General features: G+C 44.2%; 4 protein-coding genes and 1 pseudogene across 10 annotated transcripts in view; 3 read left to right on the top strand and 2 right to left on the bottom strand.

Annotated features, from left to right (window-relative positions):
- Positions 1–27,185, bottom strand: part of LOC144695212 (uncharacterized) — a 303,141-nt gene that overhangs the window by 73,517 nt on the left and 202,439 nt on the right. The gene's annotated exons all lie outside the window — the stretch shown is intronic.
- The window catches only part of LOC144695208 (uncharacterized), a 267,173-nt gene that overhangs the window by 46,437 nt on the left and 193,551 nt on the right, over positions 1–27,185 (top strand). The gene's annotated exons all lie outside the window — the stretch shown is intronic.
- Positions 1–27,185, top strand: part of LOC144695200 (uncharacterized) — a 177,647-nt gene that overhangs the window by 73,343 nt on the left and 77,119 nt on the right. The window lies entirely within an intron of this gene.
- On the top strand, positions 1,935–26,192 carry LOC144695291 (uncharacterized). The gene is given in 3 exon segments (XM_078566201.1): positions 1,935–2,810; positions 2,813–2,979; positions 22,613–26,192. Coding segments are annotated over 3 exon segments (2,451 nt in total). The 5' UTR covers positions 1,935–2,203; the 3' UTR covers positions 24,290–26,192.
- LOC144695459 (uncharacterized) lies at positions 16,907–20,622 on the bottom strand (annotated as a pseudogene).

The raw sequence follows: 27,185 nt of genomic DNA, 5'->3' as shown, positions 1-27,185 counted from the left end.
AATAGTGGGATTACATTAGCTACCCTCCAATCTGTAGGAAGTGTTCCAGAGTCAATAGAATCTCGGAAGATGACCACCAATGCATCCACTGTTTCTAGGACCACTTCCTTAAGTACTCTGGGATGTAGATTATCAGGCCCTGGGGATTTATCAGCCTTCAATCCCATCAATTTCCCCAACACCATTTCCCTACTAATACTGATTTCTTTCAGTTCCTCCCTCTCACTAAACCCTGTGTCCCCCAACATTTCTGGTATGTTATTTGTGTCCTCCTTTGTGAAGACAGAACCAAAGTATATATTTAGTTGGTCAGCCATTTCTTTGTTCCCCATTATAAATTACCCTGTTTCTGACTGTAAGGGACCTACATTTGTTTTCACCAATCTTTTTCTCTTCACATACCTATAGAAACTTTTACAGTCAGTTTTTATGTTCCCCGCAAGCTTACTCTCATACTCTATTTTCCCCCTCTTAATCAGTCCCTTGGTCCTCCTTTGCTGAATTCTAAAGTGCTCCCAATCCACAGGTCTGTTGTTTTTTCCAGCCAATTTGTATGCCTCTTCCTTGGATCTAATACTATCTCTAATTTCCCTTGTAAGCCATGGTTTGGCCACCTTTCCTATTTTACGATTTTACTTTTGCGCCTGACATAATGCCACTATTGTCCAGATTTATTTGATTTTCCTCATTATTGGACTTTGTAGTGATTGTTAACCATTGTTTGCTCGGCCACTTTAAAAGGCAGTTAAGACTCAACCATGTTGTGTGGGACTGGAGTCACATGAAGACCAGACCAGGTAGTTGTAGCAGGTTCCCTTAACTGAAGGACAATATTTGGGTTTTTAGGACAACCTGAAAGTTCTCATGTTTTTAGTTTGATTCTATTTCACAAATTTCAAAATGTTTTAAATTCAGTTAAACAACATGGAGTGGTTGAGGTGAATAGCATAGATACCTTTAAGGGAAAACTAGATAAGCACATGAGGCAGAAAGACACAGAAGGATATCCTGATAGGGTGAGATGAAAAGAAGTGAGAGGAGGCTCGTGTGAAGCATAAACACCAGCATCGACCAAACGGTCTGAATACTCTGTTTCTGCACTGTAATTCTATTTATGTAACTCCCGTGGATGGATTTGAACTCTCAATATCTGGATTATTAATCCAACACCATAGCAATTCATATACTGAAGTTTCTTTCAATACCTTCTTCCAAGATTTTACCTGAAGGCCTCAGTCTTTCCCAAAAGCCTGGGCTTGGATTTGATAATTTTGCCCAGTGCTGTGGCTGATAGCTGAATTTGGGATGTGCAGTCTGAGCGAGTGCAGTGTATCTAATTTCCCAGGATAAACCAGAACCCTTCAATCAGCTACACTGAAGCAATATTTCCCTTTACTTCTAGCACTTCCTGCCCAGTGTGTTTTTTTCAAATAATTTTGGAAAATGGGGGGAGAAATTTCAAAATCTCCATTGAAATAACATTTCTCCTGCATGTTTTTTGTGTTAAACACATACTCTGGCTGTCAGTGGGTCACTATCCAGTGTGCCTGCTGGAAACAGAGGGTATAACAGTCAAGTGAGGGAAAAGAAAGGACTTGTATCTGATCTCCCACACAGGGGAATAGCAGACTGGCATACACTATGGAACAGTCTCTAACTGAGGAGTCAGCCCCTTCAGTAAAGGAGGAGAAAGAGTTGGAGGAAATCATGTTTCCTTTTTCTGTTTTACAGAAGAATTGCACCGTACTACACCAGAGAATACAGAGAGGATAGACACCACAGATAGACCCTGACCATCATCCAAGGAACAACTGCACAACTGCATCCAGTCCCTTCACAGCATTTCTCAACACACAGAAGGTTGGGCAGTGCAGCCATCATCTGGAAATCAGTCGGGTCAGGGGAGCTTTGACAGATCATCAGATCTGAAACTGGTCAGTGGTGTGGAACCTTCCATCAGAACCAACCTTTCCGAAGGTTCGGCTTTGGGCGATCGGTCAGGGTGAGGCTGGGAAGAAGTGTGAGTGGGCTCCAAGTGTGGTGAGAGCTTCAATCGTTCATCGAGCCTCATGAACCTTTGACTCATTCCTACATGTGAGAGGCTGTTGAACTGTGAGGTGTGTGAGGAGGACTCCACAGGCTCATAAGATCTCCCAACACACAGGGTGCATCTGTGAACCACTGTGAACACAACTACAGCTACATGGAAGAGAAACCCTTCAAGTGCAAGTTGTGCAATAAAGCTTTTGTGACATCTTCAAGCCTCCTGAGACATCAGAGGAATCACACAGGGCAGAAACCCTTCAAGTGTGAGATTTGTGAAATGGCTTTTACTCAATCCTCCAGTTTCTTGATGCACCAGAGGATTCACACTGGGGAGAAACCATTCACGTGTGTGGTGTGCAACAAATCATTCTCACAATCATCAAGCCTCCATTCCCACCAAAGCATTCACACAGGTGAGAAACCGTTCATGTGTGAGGTGTGTGACCAATCCTTCACACAGTCATCAACGCTCTTGCAACATCAACGCATTCACACAGGGGAGAAACCGTTCAAGTGTGAGGCATGTGACAAAGCCTTCACAAGGTTTTCGAAACTCCAAGTCCATCAGACAATCCACACAGGGGTGAAACCATTCACATGTGAGGTATGCAACCAAACATTCTTGTGGTCATCAGCCCTCCGTGTGCACCAACACATTCACACCAGGGAGAAGCCATTTGTATGTGAGGTGTGCAACAAATCATTCTTAGACTTAGGGGGACTCCGCGTACACCAACGCATTCACACCGGGGAGAAACCATTCAGGTGTGTGAAAAATCATTCTCACAGTTATCAAACCTCCACACACACCAAAACATTCATACAAGGGAGAAACCATTCAAGTGTGAGGTGTGCAACAAATCATTTTCGAGTTCATCGAAACTCCTGCTCCATCACAGGATCCACATAGGGGAGTAACACTTGAGGTGTGAGGTTTGTGATGAAGTTTTCAAGACGTTTTCAACCCTCTTGGGACACCAGAGGATTCACAGAGGGGATAAATCTTCAGGGACAATGTTTATGACATGGCTTTCGTCCAAACCTCCGATTCTAAAGCACCAGCAGATTCACACTGGTGTGAAACCATTCAGGTGTGCAGTGTGTGACAAGGTCAATCAGTGTGAATCAATGCACACACACAGGGAGAAACCCTGTTAGTATGAATTCTGCAATAAAGCCTTAAAACGATTGTTGGACCTCCTGGAACATCAGCGAACCCACACATGGACTACCCAACCAAGTCATTGCCAACATGCTGTCAAGAGCTGTACTCCCTTTGAAGGAAGTGGATGATGCTAGTACAGAGTGTGAAATCTTCCAGATTCAGCAAGAAGCAACAGCACAACATGCTGTGGAAGTCATCAACCCAGCAGAGACATTGAATTTGATAGACAAGCATCAGATCTGATCAAGCAAACTACATAATGAGATACAACTCTTCAAATGTTACAGGAAGTTGTGATGAAAGGATGGCCTGAAACCATCAAGGACACACCTGTTGCTGTAAGAGAGTATTGGGCAGACAGAGATGAAGTGATCACCCAAGATGGCATCTTGTACAAAGGGACTAGGGTCATTATCCCTAAAGAGATGAGAAAAGAGATGCTGAAACGCATCCACACAAACCATCAAGGAATCGAGTCTAGTCTGAGGAAGGCAAGAGAAGTTCTCTACTGGCCAAACATGAGCAATGAGATTAAGGACCACATCAGCCAGTGCAATGTTTGTAATGAACATCAATCTAAACAAGATAAAGAACTCATGATTCATGACATCCCAGACAGACCATGAATGAAGCTTGGAGTAGACCTCTTCAGTCTCACTGGAACTGATTATCTCGTCACAGTCGACCACTATTCAGACTACTGGGAGTTAGACCAGCTGACGTCAACAACTACCAGTGAGATTGTAGACGCCTGAAAGCACATTTCAGTCGCCAAGGCATTCCTGACATTGTGATGAGTGACAATGGCCCTCAGTTCACAAGAGAAGAATTCAGACACTTAATGAATGATTGGGAAATTCAGCACTACACATAATCTCCACACTATCCCCAGTCAAATGGAAAGGCTGAGGCAGTGGTGAAAATTGCCAAACAGATCATCAAAAAATCGACTAGATCCAGCACAGATGTGGACAAAGCAACCTTAGAGTGGAGGAACACACCTACTGAAGGCATGGAAAGTTGTCCAGTCCAGTGACCAATATCATGCTGCAACCAGACTATGTTTCCAACAGCTAAAAAACTACTGAGTCCAGAAGCAGTAACAGGGAGTGAGTGACAAGGTCAAAGTGAAATGACAGAAAGACAAATTTCACTTTGATAAAGCTGCCACATCGTTGCCAGAGCTGAGAGTTGGAGAGCCGGTCAGAGTGAAAACATTCAACACACTCAACAAAAGTCAGCTCACTTGGCAACTTGAGACCTGTGTAGAGAAGTTGTCACCTTGATCGTAGACGGTGAAAGTGAAGGACCAGATCTATCGTCACAACCGCAGACATCTACGTGCAACTGGAGAAGCTGCTCCTTCTCAGCAGACAGCTGATGAGGCAGATCTGATTTCACCAACTGAGCAAGGAACTGAACGACCATCAGTCCCAGAGGTCAACTGTTCCCCTATAAATGCAACGGATCAGCAGCAACAATTACCACAGCAACAACACTCGCCACAGCAACAACATTCCCCAGAGAGACAACATCACCTCAGGAACCAGCAGACACCGGATGAACAGTCAACAACAACTGGCACACATTCCGTAAGAAGACCTGAACACTTAAGATTGTGCGTGCAACCTGCCATGTAGGCAGAGATGGAATTGGAACAGACTGGAAAGAACAAAGTTTTTTGTTTGTTGGTGATAATTCTCTTTATGGACTATGTATGTGGGGTAACCTGCCACAGAGAACACCACAGAATCATTAACAGTACAGAAGGAGCCCATTCAGCTTATCGTGTCTGCATTGGCTCTCCGAATGAGCATTATGACTTACTGCCATTCTCCTGACTTTTCCTCCTAACGCTGCACATTGTTTCTATTTAAATAATCATCTAATGCCCTCCTGAATGCCTTGATTGAGCCTGTCTCCACCACACTTCTGGGCAGTGCATTCCAGACCCCAACCGCTTGCTGTGTGAAAAAGTTTTTTATCGCATCGCGTTTGCTTGTTTTGCACATCACTTTAAATCTGCGCCCTCTCGTTCTTGATCCTTTTACAAGCGGGAACAGTTTCTCCCTATCTACTCTGTCCAAACCCCTCATGATTTTAAACACCTCTATCAAATCTCCTCTTAGCCTTCTCCTCTCCAAGGAGAACAGTCCCAACCTCTCCAATCTATCTTCAAAACTGAAGTTTCTCATCCCTGGAACCATTTTCGTAAACCTCTTCTGCATTCTCTCCAATGTGTTCACATCCTTCCTAAAGTGTGGCACCCAGAACTGTACACAATATTCCAGCTGAGGTCTAACTAGCGTCCTATACAAGTTCAGCATAGCCTCCTAGCTCTTGTGCTCTATGCCCCTATTAACAAAAGCTAGGATACTGTATGCTTTATTAACTGCTCTCTCCACTTGTCCTGTCAGCTTTAATGATCTATGCACATGTACACGCAGGTCCCTCTGCTCCTGCCCACCCTTTAGAGTTGTAGCCCTTGCTTTATATTGTCTCCATGTTCTTCCTACCTCACACTTCTCTGCATTGAACTTCACCTGCCCACCTATCTACCAATTCCACCAACTTGTCTATGTCCTTTTGAAGTTCTGTACTGTCCTCCTCACAGCTTACAATGCTTCCAAGTTTTGTATCATCCGTAAACTTTGAAATTGTCCCCTGCACACCAAGATCTAGATCATTAATATATATCATGAAAAGCAATGGTCCCAATACCTACATCTGGAGAACTCCATTACAAACCTTCCTCCAGCCTGAAAAATATCCATTAACCATTACTCTCTGCTTCCTATTATTCAGATAATTTTGGATCAACGATGCTACCGTTAAACACGATTTTCCCTTAAGAAATGCATGCTGCATCTTCCTAATCAACCCACATTTTTCCATGTGACTATTAATTCTTTCCTGAATAATTGTTTGTACCTCTCTGTAATTTCCCTGCAGATTTGTTTCTCTACATCCTTCTCACTAGTTGGCGGTCTGTAAACTACAACGAGCAATGTAATTGCACCATTTTTGTTCCTTAGCTCTAGCCAAATTGATTCTGTCCTTGAACCCTCTGGGACATTCTCTTTCTCCAGTGCGGCAATGCTCTCCTTAACCAATGTAGCCACTCCTCCTTTTCTTCCTTTCCTATCTTTCCTGAAGACCTTGTACCCAGGAATATTTAACATGCAGTCCTGCCCTTCCTTGAGACAGGCTCTGTTATCAACAGATCATAATTCTGCATGGCAATCTGCACCTGTAACTCACCAATCTTATTTACTATTCTCTGTGCATTCACCTACCTGCGGTATAACCCTGATTTAGACTTCATTACTTTCTCTCTTACTCCACCTATTAACTTACTATTCACTATTCTAATGCTATCTGTCTCTTCCAGTATTTTGTGCACCTTGGTATTACTCCCTAATATTCTCTCCTGGTTCCCACACCCCTGCCAAGTTAGTTTACCCAACAGTACTAGCAAAACACCCCACAAGGAACCCAGTTCCAGCTCTGTTCAGGTACAACCCCTCCAGCTTATACAGGTGCCATTTCACCAGAGCCAGTTTCAGTGTCCCAGGAATCTAAAGCCCCCCCCCCCCATCCTGCACCATCTTTCCAGCCACACCTTCATCTGTCTTATCCTCCTATTTCTGTACTCACTTGCACATGGCACTGGGATAGTCCTGAGATTACTACTTTTGCGGTCCTGCTTGTTAATCTTCTACCTAGTTCCCTAAATTTTGTTTGCAGGACCACATCCACCTTCTTACCTAAGTCATTGGTACCAACATGGACCACAACCTTTGGCTGCTCACGTTCCCCCAGAAGAATGTCCTGCAGCCGCTCGGTGATATCCTTTACCCTGGCACCAGGGAAGCAACTTACCATCCTGGAGTCACATCTATGGCCATAGAAAGGTCTGTCTGTTCCCCTAATTAATGAATCCCTTATCATTATTGCTCTTCCTTTCTTCTTCCTCCCCTCCTCTACAGCCAAGTCGCTCGAAGTGTCACAAACATGGCTCTGAGTGCGCTCCTCGGAGGAATTAACGCCCTCATCAGTATCCAAAATGGAAAACCGATTAGCGAGCAGGATCCTAGGGGACTCCTGCAATACCTGCCTGGTTCCCTTGGACTGCCTGGCGGCAGTCACTCATTCCCTTTCTGCCTCCATGTTCCAAACCTGCGGTGTGACCACCTCTATGAATGTGCTATCCATGTAGCTCTCAGCCGCACGGATGCACCACAATGACTCCAGCCACTGCTCGAATTCCAAAACTTGGAGCTCAAGTTTCTGTAGCTGGCAGCACTTCCTGTACATGCGGTACTCGACTTCCCATATATTATAGGACATGCATTCCACATGACTGAGCTGCCCTGCTGTGTCTTAACTTTACTTCTCTTAGGTTAACTTCATTTTAAAAGCAAAATACTGCAGATGCTGGAAATCTGAAATGCTCTGAAGAAGATGGACTCAAAACGTTAATTCAGTTTCTCTCTCCACAGATGCTGTCAGACCTGCTGAGTTTTTTCAGCATTTTCTGTTTTTATTAACTTTATTTTACTTTGGTTTACTTATATTACTTTACATTACTGGCCCTGACTTCTCCTTATTCTTAGTGTTTCTTACTCAAATCCAAGTAGCTACTACTTTAAAAATAATACGCTTTACTAATTTACAGCTATTTAAAGATACTCCCGAACAGCCATTTCTTATGAACCAGTGAACTTACGGTTTTCCTGTGATGTCACTGTTTGATTTTTTTTATCAACCTCAGCTGCGAAGGTGAGGTTTACACCAGGTCTGTTTCTGCTCAGCTGCTTCTGTTCCCAACTTAGGAATTATTCTATGTATATCACATCTCTTTCCCCCGTGCACCGAATTCCACATGAGCCTAATTCTCTACTCACTTGGTCTCCATCTCAGCCTGGTGTAGTTGCCGGTCTCCTCACACGCCCCTTACTCCCCTCCTGTACAGCAAAGCCACTCATGGTGCCACAAACTTGACTGCACTCCTCTGAGGAACCAACACGCTCACCAATATACAAAATGATAGTGCATGCAGTTTTTATTCTTTTTTTTGAAAAGTAGATGTTTGGATAAATCCCTTTTTTCATTGTGGCTTCTCATGTTAATGTGGCCTCTATTGACATCATATGTAAGTAAATGTTTGAGGGGAGTAACCATTTTACACACCACATGGAACATTGTTTAAAATTCAAAAGGCTCCAAATATTGCTGGATTAACATGAGTTTCCTGAAGCTTGGGAAACTGACCGGTGAAACGGAGACGAATTTGAGCAGCAGATTAGGTGGGGATTTAAACTTGTCATTGTCCCATCTGAATAAAATCTCACTTATTGCAGCTGCTGTCTCAGTTCCCTCGGTAAACGTTTGACAGAGATTACTAAATTTTATGGATTATGAAATTTTATGGCTTCACCACGGCGGGGACGGGGCCATAAAATGCAGCGAGCCATTCTAAACTCCGCTGACCAGCGGGACCGTAAAATTCTGCGCACTGTATGGGAGTGCTGGCCACCGCTTGGATGGCCAGAGATTAGTGCGCTGCATGGCTACCCTAAACCTCACCACCTTCATCCTCGGAGGCTTTCAAACTGACAAGATCAATGTGGGATATGTAGCCTCGGATGTGTTTGACAGCAGATCAAAAGACAAAGACCCACAACATTCATGGCAATGCTGACCTGCAGTGGTGGGATCAACACATGCACAGGAGAGAGGGGCACAGGAGAAAGGGAGTAATTTACTCTCCTCTGCTCGCTTCCTCCATTCCTCCCCTCCGATCTCGCTTCCATCTCTCTCTTTTTCCTATTTTTCTCCTTCAGCAGAAACTTGCCACGCTCATTATTCCCATCTGGGACCGTGGTCATTTCTGTGGTTTGAACCAGCTTCCTGGGTGATGTTCAGTAAACCAGCATCAAAGATCACAAATGTTCCATTGAATTAACAATGAAGCTTACATTTAAAATTCCTGATACTGTCAATTTCAGCCGAATTACACTAATGAAACCGACACAACCTAACATAAATACTCGGCGACAACCTGTGCACTTCTGGTTGTTGCATATTGAACATGAGTTTTACTAAAGCATTTAGTATGTTATAAATTTACTAAAAATTGTGTGACCAATTGAAGCAGTTTTACTTAAGGGTGGTACATTGTGGTCTGATTGGCTTCATGATCAGTGCAGTGTGTAAACATCTACAGGATAATTTCTTCACTCATTTTACAATATGTTTGTGTTTCAATAAATGGTGGGTTGGGTTTGTACAGGGAGCCCAGAGACTGAGGAATTACTCGTGTGGCCCTGACAACAACTTTAATCCACGTTCATGGAATAATCCATCTGGAGTTGGATTTGAACCCACAACCTTGTTCTCTGAGTCAGAGTGTATTACTATACATTCTGCTTATGTATTGTGTATTACTCGTCAGGTCCTGGAAAAATTTATTAATTTTGCTTCCAATCTCCACCCCTCCATCATTTTCACATGGTCCATCTCTGACACTTCCCTTCCCTTCCTTGACCTCTCTGTCTCAATTTCTGATGATAGACTGTCCACCAATATCCATTACAAGCCTACCGACTCCCACAGCTACCTCGACTACAGCTCCTCACACCCCGCTTCCTGTAAGGACTCCATCCCATTCTCTCAGTTCCTTTGCCTCCGTCGCATCTGTTCTGATGATGCTACCTTCAAAAACAGTTCCTCTGACATGTCCTCCTTCTTCCTTAACCGAGGTTTTCCACCCACGGTCGTTGACAGGGCCCTCAACCGTGTCCGGCCCATCTCCCGCGCATCCGCCCTCACGCCTTCTCCTCCCTCCCAGAAACATGATAGGGTCCCCGTTGTCCTCACTTATCACCCCACCAGCCTCCGCATTCAAAGGATCATCCTCCGCCATTTCCGCCAACTCCAGCATGATGCCACCACCAAACACATCTTCCCTTCACCCCCCTGGCGGCATTCCGTAGGGATCGTTCCCTCCGGGACACCTTGGTCCACTCCTCCATCACCCCCTACTCCTCAACCCCCACCTATGGCACCTCCCCATGCCCACGCAGAAGATGCAACCCCTGCCCCTTCACTTCCTCTCTCCTCACTGTCCAAGGGCCCAAACACTCCTTTCAAGTGAAGCAGCATTTCACTTGCATTTCCCCTAACTTAGTCGACTGCATTCGTTGCTCCCAATGCGGTCTCCTCCACATTGGAGAGACCAAACGCAAACTGGGCGACCGCTTTGCAGAACACCTGCGGTCTGTCCGCAAGAAAGATCCAAACCTCCCTGTCGCTTGCCATTTTAACACTCCACCCTGCTCTCTTGCCCACATGTCTGTCCTTGGCTTGCTGCATTGTTCCAGTGAAGCCCAACGCAAACTGGAGGAACAGCACCTCATCTTCCGACTAGGCACTTTACAGCCTTCCGGGCTGAATATTGAATTCAACAACTTTAGATCTTGAACTCCCTCCCCCATCCCCACCCCCATTTCCGTTTCTTCCCCCTCCCTTTTGTTTTTTCCAATAATTTATATAGATTTTTCTTTTCCCACCTATTTCCATTATTTTTAAATCTATAACTGTAATACCCTGTCAGTCTTTCCACCCCACCCCCACTAGAGCTGTACCTTGAGTGTCCTGCCGTCCATTCTTAATTAGCACATTCTCTTAGATAATATCACCACCTTCAACACCTCTTTGTTCCTTTTGTCTGTGACATATTTTGATTATCTGCTCCTATCACTGCTTGCTTGTCCCTACAACCACCCCCTCCCCACCAACTTTTCTCTCTCTCTCTCCCCCCCCCCCTCCCCCCCACCTTAAACCAGTTTATATTTCACCCCTCTCCTAACTTCACTCAGTTCTGCTGAAGGGTCATGAGGACTCAAAACGTCAACTCTTTTCTTCTCCGCCGATGCTGCCAGACCTGCTGAGTTTTTACAGGTAATTCTGTTTTTGTTTTGCATTACTATAGACTCCTGCGTGTTTCAGTGAATAGGAACACACCATGCTGTAAATCAGGTGATTTGGGTTAAGTTAAAAAAGTGAACTTATTGTGACTTATAAGTCCATACAGGTGATGTATGAAACAGAAAAACAGCAACACAATATCTAGCTTACACCAAACTTTGAATCGACCAAAATAATAAAGCATTTGAAAATTGCTCAAGGTCTTTCCCAGAACATGAAATGAATCTTGTAAGATTGTAAGGTGAATATATAACACTGTTATTACATTGAGGTATGATGGGCTGAGGGAACTCGGGTCTGTAGAGACTCGCCCCCATTCCCTCAACACTCAGGATAGTAGACCTCCCAGACAGGCGAGTACAAACATTCCCCATGGTATTAGTCAAACACCTGTCACCTGAAGAGGACCTGTCTATAATTCACATCACCAACTAAAGCAGGGTTCAATTCTATCCCACACCTACTCCTGAGAGCTGGCTCACTTTACTAACACACGCACTCACATTAGGGGAAACTCTCTCAGAATACTACAGACAGAAGTTTCTTTAAAATCCCTGTGCTTTAGTCTGGCTCCCAATTCCGATGGTCAGAAATAACCCCAAACTTTAGTGACACAGGACGGATCTCATTTCCATCATACAAACACACACACAAGATCAAGATAGGGATGCAAATTTGTTGCAGAGTGGACAATGACACTGCAGTCATCTGCAAACTGTAGATCATGTGTACCTGTGGTGGTCAGTTTAGTTTTGGCATGGAGGTGACTGCGGTAAATGAGTTTCCCATCTAGATGGTATTTAATACTGACACCAGAGGGCAGTTGATCTTCGATGAGGTGAATAGTCACTATCAGGTAGATTGTAAATAGAATGGGACTATCACACAGCCTTACTTGACACCAGTCTGGATTTTGAAGGCTTCTGTTTCAGATCTCCCACTCAAGACAGTTGCAGTCATATCATCATGAAGCAATTGCAGGATTGTGATGAAGTTTCTTGGACATCCAAATCATTGGAGCACGATCCACAGAGCCTCACGATTTACTGAGTTAAATGCTTTGGTCATGTCAATGAATGTAATGAAGAGTTCTTGGTGTTGTTCTCGATATTTTTCTTGGATTTGTCTGGCAATAAAGACCATGTTGGAGGTTCCTCTGGAAGGTCTAAAGCCAAGTCAAAGTTCTATGTGATGTCTGTATCACTTGATCCATGTGGGGGACTCATGTCTGCTGGACAGGTCATCGACTTGCTCGATTGGTGATGAACATCCACCCAGCACCAAGACATCACAAGGCTCAAAAGTCCAAGAGGGAGAAAATCAATGTCTCAGCCCTAAAACCGCCCGACCGAAGAGAGGAATTCCAGGTACAGATCATGACCAATCTGGAAAAGATTCACACATCCAACTCAATTCTTGAACAGTGAGTCAAATAAAGTCAGCTGTACTAAACTCCTGTGTCCAGACCATTGGGTTCCAGCATCGCCGTCACCAGGACTGGCTCGACAAACATGACACTCAAATATATGACCACCTGGAACAAAAACAATCAACCTTCAAGCAGCCGAAGGTCGCAATTCAAGAAGGCAGCGTTTCAACTGCTCAAGGCTGATGCTCAAAGCCAAATCTGGAAGATAGAGGACATGCAGGGGAAGAGAAAGCCCAACAGATCCAACAATATGTTGGTCACCGTGACATGCAAATATGATTTGAACTCACTGGGGCCATTTATAAACCAAGGTCAAATGAACAAAATCCCATTCATTCACAGGATGGTGTTTCTCTTCTGAAGGATGACAATGTCACCTGTTAATGCTGGAAAGAATATATTGAATGACTTCGCAACCATGAATCCACAGTGACAGCTGATATCCTCCAGTCTATCCCCCAGTGCCTGTGGTAGAATCCATGGGTGAGTCACCATTAATGGGAGAGCTGCAACAAACAATCAGATGAAAAACAACAAAGCCTGTGGCCCTGATTGTATTCCAGCTGAGGTCTTCAAAGCTGGTGAACTTCTGCTCACATCAAGACTCCATGAAATCACCCTATGGATTTGGGAGGCAATAGAAATCCCCTGACTTCAGGAATGTGACAATCTTCCAGAAGGGAGATAAATCATGCTGTGGAAACTATTGCGATATTTCCCTCTTATCCAGAGCAGGGAAAATCCTGACACATTCTCCTAAATCATCTACTTCCTGTGGCTGAGGAAATCCTCCCAGGGACACAGTGACATCCCCTCCTCGTATCTCCTTTTTTGTCTCCGTGTTAATTTTTATCTGATTATGTCTGTATGAAACGCCTTGGGACATTTTACTATATAAAAGATGCTGTATAAATGCAAGTTGCTGTTGAAGGGTTGGCGCACTATTTCTCATCTCATATTCCTTCCAGTCCTCAAGGCACTGACCTGGAGTATAGACTGTGGACACTGATTGGCCTCTAGTGCTCTGTTCGAGTGGCCATTCAGCATGTGTAGACCCAGACAGTGAATGTTGTGAGACAATGGAGATTGTCACAGCCAAGACACATCCTGCCCTCCCCCTGACTTCCCAGCTGGGATCACCGATGAGGATCTAAGACAACTGTTTTAAACTTAAATAAGGGCAATTATGAGGGCAGGAAGACACAGCTAAAGTGAACTGGGAAATTAGGTTAAATGATAGGTCATTAGAGTTGCAGTGGCATAAATTTAAGGAGATATTTGGGGATACACTGAATAGAGACATTCCAGTGATAAAGAAAAACTGAGTGGAGGACACACCTTCCATGGCTAACTAGAGAAGTTAAAGATAGTATCAAATTGAGAGAAAAAGCAAAAATGACTGACAGGTCAGAAAATTGGACGGTATATAAAGAACAGCAAAAACGAGTAAAAGATTAATAAAGAGGGAGAAATTAGAGTACAAGAGAAAACTAGCTAGAAATATAAAAACACAGTCAGAGTTTCTACAGGTATTTAAAAAGGAAAACAGTCAGTAAAGTGAGCGTTGGTCTCTAGAGAGTGAGAATGGGGAATCAATAATGGAAAATAAGGAAATGGTAGATGAATTGAACAGATATTTTGTTTCTGTCTTCACTGTAGAGGATACAAATAATATCCGAAAAATAATTGTGAATCAGGATTTGAAAGGAAGGAAGGAACTTAAAACAATTAAAAATCACCAGGGAAAGGGTACTGAGAAAATTATTGGAACTAAAAGCTGAATGAAATCCCCAGGTCCTGATGGACTTCATCCTGGGATAGTAGATGCATTGATTTTAATTTTCCAAATATCCCTAGATTCTGGAAAGGTCCATTCAGATTGGAAGATCACAAATGTGTCTCCTCTATTCAAGAAAGGAAGGAAACAGAAAGCAGGAAACTACAGCCCAGTTAGCTTAGCATCTGTTGTAGGGAAATTGCTGGAATCTATTATTAAGGAGGGTATAGCGGGGCACTTAGAAAATCTCAATGCAACTAGGCAGGGTCAGCATGGTCTTGTGAAACGGAAATCATGTTTGACTAATCTATTGGAGTTCTTTGAGGAAATAACAAGCAACATGGATAAAGAGATACCTGGGGATGTGCTGTACTTAGATTTCCAGAAGTGCCACAGGGATCAGTGCTGGGGCTTCAACTATTTACAAGTTATATCAATGACTTGGATGAAGGGACTGAATGTATAGTTGCTAAATTTGCTGATGACACAACGATAGGTAGGAAAGTAAGTTGTGAAGATGACATAAGGAGTCTGCAAAGAGACATAGATAGGGTAGGTGAGTGAGCAAAAATTTGGCAGATGGAGTATAATGTGGGAAAATGTGAGCTTGTCCACCTTGGCAGGAAGAATAGAAAAGCACCATATTATTTAAATGGCAAGGGATTGCAGAACTCTGAGATACAGAAGGATCTGGGTGTTCTGGTACATGAATCAGGGAAAGCTCATATGCAGATACAGCGAGTGATTAGAAAGGCAAATTAAATTATGTTGATTATTGCAAGGGTAATGGAATATAAAAGTAGGGTTGTTTTGTTACAGTTCTACAGGGTATTGGTGAGACCACATCTAAAATTCCAGTGTAGCCCAACGCAAACTGGAGGAACAGCACCTCATCTTCCGATTAGGCACTCTACAGCCTTCTGGACTTAACATTGAATTCAACAACTTCAGACCATGAACTTTCCTCCGTCCTCACCCACTTTTTTTTAAATCTCCTTTCTTCTACATGAATTTTTATCCACATTTTATTTTTATTCATTTATCAGTAGTTTTATCCGCTTTTTTATCCCATTTTCTATCCTTTTTCCCCCACCACTGCCCCTCCCCCCACCCTATCCCCTACAGGGCCAACTGTCACTTGTTCCATGTTGTCATTTTACACAATGCTACCCTTGTTCTGCTATAATCATATTCTGCTTTCTTACCTTTATGCCAATCCCTTTGTTCCTTCAGTTCATGACATCTTTGTCAAACCCTCCTTTGTCCCCACCTATCGCTGGCCTTCTATCCAGCTCCACCTGCCCCACCTCCGCTCAACTATAAATTTCATCACATTTCCACTTCTCTTCAGCTATGAAGAAGGGTCATATGGACTCAAAACGTTAACTTTATTTTTCTCTCTCCACAGATGCTGTCAGACCTGCTGAGTTTTTCCAGCATTTTCTGTTTTTGTTCTAAAGTACTAAAGTCTCCTTATTTAAGAAAGGATATAAAAGCATTAGAAGCAGTTCAGAGAAAACTCATCCAACCAATACCTGGGATGGGGTTTGGGGTTATCTTATGAGAAAAGGTTGGACAGTCTGAGTCTGTATCCATTGGAGTTTAGAAGAATGAGAGGTGATCTTATTGAAATACATAAGATAGTGAGCAGACTTGACAAGGTGGATGCGGAAAGGGTGTTTCCCCTTGTGGGAGAGACTAGAATTAGAGGACACAATTTTAAAAGGAGTCTCCAATTTAAGATGGAGATGAGAAGAAATTCTTTCTCTCAGAGGGTTGTGAATCTTTGAAACTCTGGAGAGATATATATTTCAGGCAGAGGAAGATAGATTCTTGAGTAAGAAAGGAACCAAAGGTTGTCGGAGGTAGGTGGAATGCGGAGTTGAGGCCACAATCAGATCAGCCCTGATCTTATTGAATGGCAGAATTCGTATGTTCATATGTAATGGGATTCCTGGCTGATAGTCCCCCTCCACAGACTAGAGATGCTAAGCCTAACTGAAGTCCCTCTATTACTACACTAGGAATGGCTCCTCCCCAGGAGCTTGTGCTGGTAGATCAGAAGCTGAAGCCTTTCTAACCACTGAGTATCTGATTGCCTTCTTGGTCAGAGTAAGAGTCAGTGAGTGACTTGTTCTGACGCTGCACTGAAAGGATGCTGAGTTTATACAGAAGCTTCTATACATATTGATGTCTTCTTTTGGTAATTTTTGGCAATCTGGTCAACGGTTACATTGACCTTGAAACGATTGGACTGATGGTGGGAGAGGTTCGAGACAGACACTGCTGAGACATAGTGCTTTGGAACAATAGCTCCCCTGTGTGAACACTGGAGGGTAAACACCGACAACTCTCAGTGCAACGGAAGATGGTTACCTGGCTCCAAGTTTGTGTGGAGACGTTGGTGTACAGTGTCAGTGAAACAATCCTGGTGCACATTACACTGGAAGGATTTGTCTCCCCTGTGGGTTCGCCAATGTTCCAGGAGGTCCAAGAACTATGTGAAGGCTTTATGACAGAATTCATACCAATTGGCTTTCTCTCCTGTGTGAGTGTGTTGATGTACTAGGAGTTACGCTGTCTGTGTGAAAGCCTTGTCACACACCTCACACCTGAATGGTTTCTCACCAGTGTGGATCCACTGATGCTTCAGAAGATCAGAGGAGGGCGTGAAAGCCTTGTCACAAACATCAAAGCTGAAGAGTTTCTTCCGTGTGAAACCTCACATTGAAGGGTTAATCCCCTGTGCTGATGGAGTAGGAGGCTCAATGACCTTGAGAATGATTTGTTGCACACCTCACACATGAATGGTTTCTCACTTGTATGGGTGTGTTGGTGTGCTCGGAGGATCGATGACTGTGAAAACGATTTTTCACACACTTCACACTTGAAGGGACTCTCTCATGTGTGAATCTTCTGATGTGTCAGCAGATGGAAGGAATGGGTAAAAGCCAGCTAACATATGTCACACCTGAAGGGTTTCTGCCTCCAGTGAATCCTCTGGTGTCTCAGGAGGGTGGAAGATGACACAAAAGCTTTATCACAAAAGTCACACCTGAATGGTTTCTCCCCTGTGTGCATGTATGTGAAGGTGCGGGAAGTGCGAGAATGATTTACCAATAGGCTTTCTCCCCTGTGTGAGTGTGTTGATGGACTAGGAGTTACACTGTCTGTGTGAAAGCCTTGTCACACACCTCACACCTGAAAGGTTTCTACCCTGTGTGAATCCAGTAGTGTCTCGGAAGGGTTGAAGTAGTCACAAATGCTTTATCACAAAACTCGCACATAAATGCTTTCTCACCTGTGTGAATGCTTTGGTGTGTGTGGTGAGTCAGGAACTGAGAATGTTTTGTCACACACTTCACACATAAATGTTTTCTCTCCTGTGTGAATGCATTGGGGTGCGAAGAATGCGACTATGATTTGTCAGACACTTCACATTTGAATGTTGTCAGTTTGAAAGCCCCCCGGGGGTGAAAAATTCTTTTCTCAAGCTAGGAATCTCTGTCAAGCGTTTATCAGGGGGAACTGAGACAGCAGCTGCAATAAGTGAGGTTTTATTCAAATGGGACAATGACAAGTTTAAATCCCCACCTCATCTGCTCAAAGTTACCTCCGTTTCACCGGTCAGTTTCCCAAGCTTCAGGAAACTCATGTTACTCCAGAAATATTTGGATTGGCTGAGAGACACGTCAATCAGAGAGCCCACCCACTCTGCCCATTCGCTCCTCTTCCTCTTCCTGCTTCACTTCCTGTAGGGACTGAAAACCAAGTGAGAGACGGTGAGTGAAGAAACAGAATTTATAATAATTACATAACATAATATCCACACTAATCTTCAGGCAGCCTGACTATCCTGTGGGGAATCAGCTGTGGAAATGCCCCTTATGCTGTGTGAGAACATCCAGCTGAGAGAGCTGTTTACTCGGTGCTTTGTGCTGAACTGTTTGCCTGGAGCTGTGTGTTGGATATTGAGTGTGTTTATTGGAAGCATTTCCCTTCTGATTTACAGGCTGACTTTTGTTGATGGCTCATTACTGAATATGAGAAGGTGAGGTGTAATTATCTGGGAGGTGCAGAGTGTCTGAGGATTCTTACTGATTTCCTATTGTTGAGTTGTGTGTGTGTGTGTTGGGAGCTGGTTATTATCCTGTGGACTGTGAATGGTCAGTTCTGTCTGTGTGTTGGGATCTGGATGTTTTCTGTCTTTTCGAATTCCTCCAAGACCTCCCACCAACGCCCCCCCCCCCCCCCCCCATCTCTGTAACTGCCTCAGAAAAAAAGAAAGGCTTGAATTTTTCCCTCGTCAGGCTTACGCAATCGGTGGGCCTGGAAATGCACGTGAAATGCGCTTCCGCCTGCGATTGGCCCCTGACTGCGGACTGCGATCTTAATGGCCAGCCAGCATGAAATGCGCCTGGAGAAAGGCTCAGCAGTGCCGTTGGCAGCGGGAAGTGGGTGGGTGCCAATGTCACCGCGAGTGCTGGTGAGCGCTTCCACTGAGCTCCCAAAAGGCAGACCGCCAAATAATAAACGAAAGCACAAGAATGCTGCAAAAAATGAACACGCAGCACAATCAAGCACCTGAAAGCATAACCCATTAAAAAAAAAGCCCCCAGATATTTATTTTTATTTTAAATCCTAACAGAGATTTCATCCCGCCCTTGTATGAGGTTTCATCAAAAATGTAAAGCCTGCCTGGCCAATTGACCCATCCGCCAACTGTAAGGTTGGACGGGTCACAAAAAAATCGCTAACATTTGGGCTGTTAATGGGCTTAATTGCCCTCCTAATTGTCAGCGGGCGCTCTTCTAACTTCTGCGCATGTCTGCCAAGTGAAATCCCGTGCAGTGAGGTAGGTGGCGCGCGCCTGCTGCGGGACATAAAACTCTGGCCAAAGACTTGCATTTATATAGAGCCTTTCACGACCACCAGATGTCCCAAAGCTATTGACAGCCAATGAAATACTTTTGAAGAGTGGTCACTGTTGTAATGTAGGAAATGTAGCAGCCAGTGTGCGCACAGCAATCTCCCACAAACAGCAATGTGATAATGACCAGATAATCTGTTTTTTAGTGGTGCTGATTGAGGGATTGTTACATCCCTGTAGAGATCGATGACCCTTTAAAGAGATTTGAATTATTTGTGACAATTTAAATAGATCATATGACAAGATTTCAAATTTTAAGGCATTTAGAGACAAAACAACTAAAAGGAATAGTGGCTAAACAATATCTAGTCGGCCACTAATACACTATACGAGAAAAAAGATACCCCCCTTTAACTTTTAACATGACTGAACACCCCACACCACAGTTATACTTCCTGCCCCGCTATCTGCAGAATTACAGTTGTTACAAGAACCAGTCCAACATCACCCTCAGCTTCTCCCCGTTTCACTGAACGATAACTTTGAGTGACCGTCAAAAAGTGTTTGATTCTCCACAGGCATTCCAAAACAGCTGCCAACACTTAGGTCCTGTTCAGCGATTCCTTCCCCGGCAACGCCAGGATGAATCTTTCAGTCTTTCGATTGCTATGGGGTGCCCCTCTTTGAGCAGAGACTGTGTTCTCTTCCACATTCTACCTGGTAGCCCATGGAAAGGACACCCTCTCCCCTCTGCTGACCATGCTGGCTGCAGTCCTTGGTCTCTCAGTGAGTCCTGTCTCACTCCCTCTCTCTATTTCCATTCAAATCTCGGAGACTTGTCAGCCCTAGCTGCTCTTGCCTTTGTTTTAAAGTGATGATTCTGCATCTTGCTCAGCAAATCACCACCTGACAATCTAGCCTGTTGCTGGGCAGAGTTGTGCAACCTCTTACCAATCACCCTTTCCAGGGTATTCTGTTTTACCTTAAATTACAAAGACGGTTTAAAACATAACAATCTTGCAAACTTCACATTGATAACAAATTCCTGACTTGAGCCTTATTGACAGTGGGGAGGAACTGAGTGGCATGGAGGGGAATTCTCCCAAAACCCCAGGATGAGCTGGGTTTGATCATCCACTCACTATTTTTGCCTTTTGTCTTGTACCTGGCTCCAACATGGTTGAAAATAGAAATGTTCATGGAGCCGCCTTCTCCTGTTACATGACCGGTTGCCCACAGTTCTAGAAAAGGTGTCGTAAGATGACCAAGTTTTGCTCTGATCTGTTGTTGTGCGGCTATTTAGCTCTGTTTATTACCTGCTGCTCTTGGTGTTTAGCCTGCATGTAGCCCTCTAGTCCATTCACTTGGTCCAAACCTGGACTCTAAAGTATACTCAGTGTTGTTCCTGGCATGTCTATCTACTGATTTGATGATAATCATGGAATGAGGGCTGTGCTGGGCTGTGAGATTGTGGTGGAATACAATCCTGCTGCTGCTGTTGGCTCACTGCACCTCATGGATACCCAGTTTTGGAATCTGTTCTTAGTCCTACTTCCCTGGTGGTGATTAAAATGGTACTCATTCATCAGTTGGGAGGGGAGTGGTAGTTCACCTTGAACTTTGACTTGAAGCCATGAGACTCCATGGATCAATATTGAGACTTCCTCACCTGCCAGTGGGATGGGATATACCGAGGGATGGTGATGGAGGAGACAATGCCAGGATTGTCCAGATCTACCCGATTTTCCTCTTATTTTTGGACTTTATAGTGATTGTTTATCATTGTTCGCTCAGCCATTTCAGAGGGTAGTTCAGCGTCAAACATGTTGTGTGGGACTGAAGTCACGTGTAGACCAAACCAGGCAGTTGTAGCAGGTTCCCTTCTCTGAAGGAGAATATTTAGGTTTTTAGGACAACCTGAAAGTTTTCATGTTTTTATTTTGATTATGTTCCAAAATGTATTAAATTCAGTTTCACAACATGGAGTGGTTGAGGTGAATAGCATAGATGTCTTTAAGGGGAAACTAGATAAGTACTTGGGGGAGAAGGGTATACTGATAGGGTGAGATGAGGAGGCTCATGTGAAGCATAAGCACCAACATGGACCAACTGGGCCGAATGGCCAGTTTCTGCACTGTAATTCTATATACAACTTTCTGTGGTTGGATTTGAACACTCAACGTCCGGATTGTTAATCCAGCACCATAGCAATTTGGCTGCCATACCTGGAGACACTTTTGCCCAGTGCTGTGGCTGATAGCTGAATTTGGGATGTGCAGTCTGAGCGAGTGCAGTGAATCTAATTTCCCAGGATAAACCAGAACCCTTTAATCAACTACACTAAAGCAATATCTTCCTTAGCTTCTAGCACTTCCTGTCCAGTGTGTTTTTCTCAAATAATTTTGGAAACAAAATCTCCATTGAATTAACATTTTCCTGAGTGTTTTTTATATTAAACACATACCCTAAGGGTAAAACTATTCTTCACCAACGCGACTCGAGCTCACCGTGAATTGATAGCCCGTTTTACACTCCGCCCGACTGTCTTTTCCATTGTCCTCATGGTGCCTGGGAAGACGGGGGGCTGGGTGGTGGAAAGAAAGTAGCCACGTTATCTGCTCCTGGTCACTGTCCAGTGTCCCTGCTGGAAACAGAGGGTGTGTGACAGTCAAGTGAGGAAAAAGAAAGGACTTGCATCTGATCCCCACACAGGGGAATAGCAGACTGGCAGTCACAGTGGAACAGTCTCTAACTGAGGAGTCAGTCTCTTCAGCAAAGGAGGAGAGGGAGTTGGAGGAAATCATGTTTCCTTTTCCTGTTTTACAGAAGGATTGCACCGTACTACACCAGAGAATACAGAGAGGATAGACATCGCAGATAGATCCTGACCCATCACCCAAGGAACAACTGCACAACTGTGGGAAGACATCCAGTCCCTTTACATCATTGCTCAACACAGAGAAGGTTGGGCAGTGAAACCATCATCTGGAAATCGGTCGGGTCAGGGAGTTTTGACATATCATCAGATCTGAAACTGGTCAGTGGCGTGAAACCTTCCATCAGAACCAACCTTTCTGAACGTTCGGCTGTGGGCGATCGGTCAGGATGAGGCTGGGAAGAAGTGTGAGTGGGCTTCTAGTGTGGTGAGAGATTCAATCATTCATCAAACCTCATGAACCACTGACTCATTCTGATAGGTGAGAGGCTGTTCAAGTGTGAGGTGTGTGAGGAGAACTCCACAGGCTCATAAGATCCTCTAACACAAAGTGCATCTTTAACAACCATTGTTAAGTCAAGGGCAGCCACATGGAAGGGCAATGGTTTAAGTGTGAGATGTGTGATAAAGCATTTGTGACATCTTCGAGTCTCCTGATACATCAGAGGATTCACACAGGAGAGAAACTCCTCAGGTGTGAGTTCTGTGAGGCGCATTTCACTGATTCCTCCAATCTCCTGAGACACCAGAGGATCCACACAGGAGAGAAACCATTCACCTGTGAGATGTGCCACAAATCATTTGCGCAGTCAGCGAATCTCCGTGTACACCAACGCATTCACACAGGGGAGAAACCATTCACATGTAAGGTGTGTGCTAAATCATTCTCTGACTCATCGAACCTCCGCACTCACCAACGCATTCACACAGGAGAGAAACCATTCAAGTGTGAGGTGTGCAACAAATCATTCTCAGATTCATCGAAACTCCTGCTCCATCAGACAGTCCACACTGGGGAGAAACCGTTCACATGCATGGTGTGCAACAAATCCTTCTCACGGTCTCAGAACCTCCGTGTACACCAACGCATTCACACCGGGGAGAAACCATTCACATGTGAGGTGTGCGACAAATCATTCTCGCAGTTAACAAACCTCCGTGCACACCAAAGCATTCACACTGGGGAGAGACCATTCAAGTGTGAGGTGTGTGACAAAGCCTTCACACAGTTATCGAAGCTCCTGATCCATCAGGGGATCCACACAGGGGAGAAACCATTCACTTGCGAGGTGTGTGATAAATCATTCTTGCAGTCATCAAGCCTCCGTGTACATCAACGCATTCACACAGGGGAGAAACCATTCACTTGCGAGGTGTGCAACAAATCATTCTCAAATCCATCGGCGCTCTGGGGACACCGACGCATTCACACTGGGGAGAAACCATTCATGTGCGAGATTTGTGAGAAATCATTCTCACGGTCAACGGAGCTCCGTGTCCACCATCGCATCCACACAGGGGAGAAACCGTTCACGTGCGAGGTGTGTGACAAATCCTTCACAAGGTCATCAGAGCTCTGCAGACACAATCGCATTCACACAGGGGAGAAACCATTCATGTGCAAAGTGTGCGACAAATCATTTTCAAATTCATCACACCTCCGCACACACCAACGCATGCACACAGGGGAGAAACCATTCAAGTGCGATGTGTGCAACAAATCATTCTCAAATTCATCGCACCTCCGCACACACCAACGCATTCACACTGGGGAGAAGCCATTCACGTGTGAGGTGTGTAACAAATCATTCTCACGGTCATCGGAGCTCTGCAGACACCAACGCATTCACACAGGGGAGAAGCCATTTATGTGCGAGATGTGCTACAAATCATTCTCAAATTCATCACACCTCCGCACACACCAGCGCATTCACACAGGTGAGAAACCATTCACATGCGATGTGTGTGACAAATCATTCTCGAATTCATCGCACCTCCGCACACACCAACGTATTCACACAGGGGAGAAACCATTCACATGTGAAGCGTGTGACAAATCATTCTCCCGACCATCGAGCCTCCGCATACACCAACGCGTTCACACAGGGGAGAAACCATTCACGTGCGAGGTGTGTAACAAATCATTCTCACAGTCTCGAATCCTCCGTGTACACCAACGCATTCACACAGGGGAGAAACCATTCACGTGTGAGGTGTGTAACAAATCATTCTTGCAGTCTCGAACCCTCCATGTACATCAACGTATTCACACGGAAGTAACAGTTCAAGTGTGAGGTATATGATAAAGCCTTCATGAAATTTTCAAAGCTCCTGGTCCATCAGACAGTCCACACAAGGGAGAAACCATGAAGTGTGAGATGTGCAACAAATTATTCTTACAGTCATCTAAACTCCTGCTCCATCAGAGGTTCCACACAAGGGAGTAACCATTCAAGCGTGAGGTTTGCGATACAGCTTTTTTAATGACTTTGGTGTGAGATATCGCTGTGAGTTCTGTAATAAAGCCTTCACACAGTTGTTGGACATCCTGGAACATCAGTGAACCCACCACAGGATATACCTGGCCAAGTTCTAGCCAATCTGTCATCAGAGTGTGAATCTCTACACAAACTCACTGCAAAGGATGTTCAGTGGTATTGAGACACAGAACAAGGAGCAGTTTTCACTCACATCAAACAACTAGTGACGACAACACCAGTGCTGAGGTACAATGATGTCAATGATGAAGTCACCCTGCAGTGAGATGCCAGTGAAACAGAACTTGGAGCAACTCTCATGCAGCAAGGACAACCAGTTGTGTTTACATCCAGATCATTAACACAAACTGATGACACTAGGCACAGATTGAGAAAGCGATTCTTTGCTTGTGAACATTTCAAAAAGTACCTGTTTGGGAGAGAGAAAGTGATGGTAGAATCTGACCACAAGCCACTTCAAAGCATTTTTCTCAAACCACTTTTATCTGCTCCAAAGTGTTCACAAATTATGTCACTTCATTTGCAGAGATATCATTTGGAAGTGAAGACCTGAACACTTTAAAGATTATATGTGCAATGTGTGTGTAGGGGCAGAGGAAAATTGGAACAAACTAGAAAGAACAATGAGTTTTTTTGTTCAAGTGTGATCATTTTCTTTATAGACTACTTATGTGGAGTAACATACAAACAAAAAGGGGGATGTCTGGATAAATCCCTTTTTCCACTGTGGCTTCCCATATTAATGTGACCTCTGGTGTCATCATATGTAAGTAAAGGTTTGAGGACAGTCACCATTTTACGCACCACATGGAATATTGTTTAAAATTCAAATGGCTCCAAATATTTCTGGAGTTCCCCCTGGTAAATGTTTGACAGAGATTTCTAGTGTGGGAATAGTATTCTTCATCCTCGGAGGCTTTCAAACTGACAACATCAATGTGGGATGTGTAGCCTCGGATGTGTTTGACAGCAGATCAGAAGAGGAAGACCCACAGCATCCAAGGCAGCAATGACGTGTAGTGGTGGGTTCAGCACATGCACAGGAGGGAGAGGCACAGGAGAGAGAGAGGGAGTAATTCTCTCCTAGCTCCCCATCTCTCTCTCTCTAGGTAGTTTTGGGGGTGGTTAGAATTAGATTTTAAGTAGAGGAGTCTGTTTTTATTAAAAGAAATCTGTTAAAACCAAGTGTTTTGATTGAGTTAATAACACAAAGCTTCAGCCATTTTGCATCCTGCATTATTGTATCACTGAGTTAATAATAAGCCTTCATTGAATTATGTAATTAATAAGTTTTGTTATTAACAACCTATGTCATTGATGATTTTTGATTGATGTATTTTTGAGTTATCCATATAATAATCAAACAACAGGAATCATTGATTTTGAGGAATGTATGTTTTAAACTCTCAATTTTGCAAATGCAAGCAGTTTTCAGTTAAAGTATGAGGACATTGCAAGAAAACCCCATGAGGCAGGAACCACAAGACACTGAGGTATCTCGTCCTAATGAAAAGGGCTATGTTCCAAATTAGATTAAACCTGGTAAAGACGCCATTGTTCTTTATGGGTGATACATTGCCGTCCTTTTGAACTGGGTGTCATCAACTGGAAGATGTAATTAAAAACCAATTAAATCAGCTCAGTGACAGTCAGGACCAATGGCCTGGCCAGTCATGGCCTGACAGTCATTGGGGTGAGAATCAGAAAAGAATAGAAATATAAAGGCTTGCAAATTTGGAAGGGTTGCAAGGGAAAGACCGAAGCCTTAAGAAGGCATCAAAAGGCATTTCAATAAATGAGCCTCCAGATATGGCAGCGGAATTGCTATGATGCTGGATTAACAATCCAGAGATTGTGAGTTAAAATCCAACCACAAAAAGTTACATACATAGAATTACAGTGCAGAAACAGGCCATTCAGCCCAATCCATGCTGGTGTTTATGCTTCACATAAGCCACTTGGTGAATTATTCTATGTTTGGGGAGTGACTATGACTCAGAGGTTTACTCTGTGACTGGGGAGTGACTGTGACTTGGAGGTTGACTCTGTAACTGGGAGAGTGGCTATGACTCGGAGACTGACCCTATGACTCGGGGAGTCAGTGTAACTCAGAAATTGACACTGTGACTGGGGTAGAGATTGGGAGAGTGATCCTGCACTCCTCGCCAGACTTCTCTGCCGACCTCTTACCCCTCATCTGATGCTACATCCCTTACCTGACCCCTCGCTCTGCTGCTCACGCCTTGCCTGACCCCATGTCCCTCTCCAGCTTTATAGAAGGGCACTCCTCCAGACATAACACATCTAGTGGTGGGAGTTTACAATACAGACCAATATCACTGAGGAATACCAGGGATTTTCAGACAGTAGATGGTTATTAAATGGGATCTTGAGGTGCAGAGGGTAGCGACCCTGCCTCTGAGCCAGAAGCTCTGGGTTTAAGTTCCACTCCAAGACTTCATGGCCAACGAAGGTGTGTTTATAACACAGCCAAACAGGTTGAAAATGAACTTGTAAATCCTTCCAACACACGGCAGTGGCAGGCGGTAAGATCAGGAGAGATTCTTGGTCAGTCATGTGATGGAAAGAAAATGGAGCCTCGACCATCACTATCCATAGCTCCAGACTACAACATGCATTTAAACGTGGATGTTGCCACAGAAACTCAGACTCCTTGGGAGGCCTGTTAGCT

Source organism: Cetorhinus maximus, chromosome 21 (assembly GCF_964194155.1).
Source record: "Cetorhinus maximus chromosome 21, sCetMax3.hap1.1, whole genome shotgun sequence".
Lineage (NCBI taxonomy): Eukaryota > Metazoa > Chordata > Chondrichthyes > Lamniformes > Cetorhinidae > Cetorhinus > Cetorhinus maximus.
The sequence above is the reverse complement of the archived record's forward strand: the minus strand, read 5'-3'. Positions and strand labels throughout refer to the sequence as shown.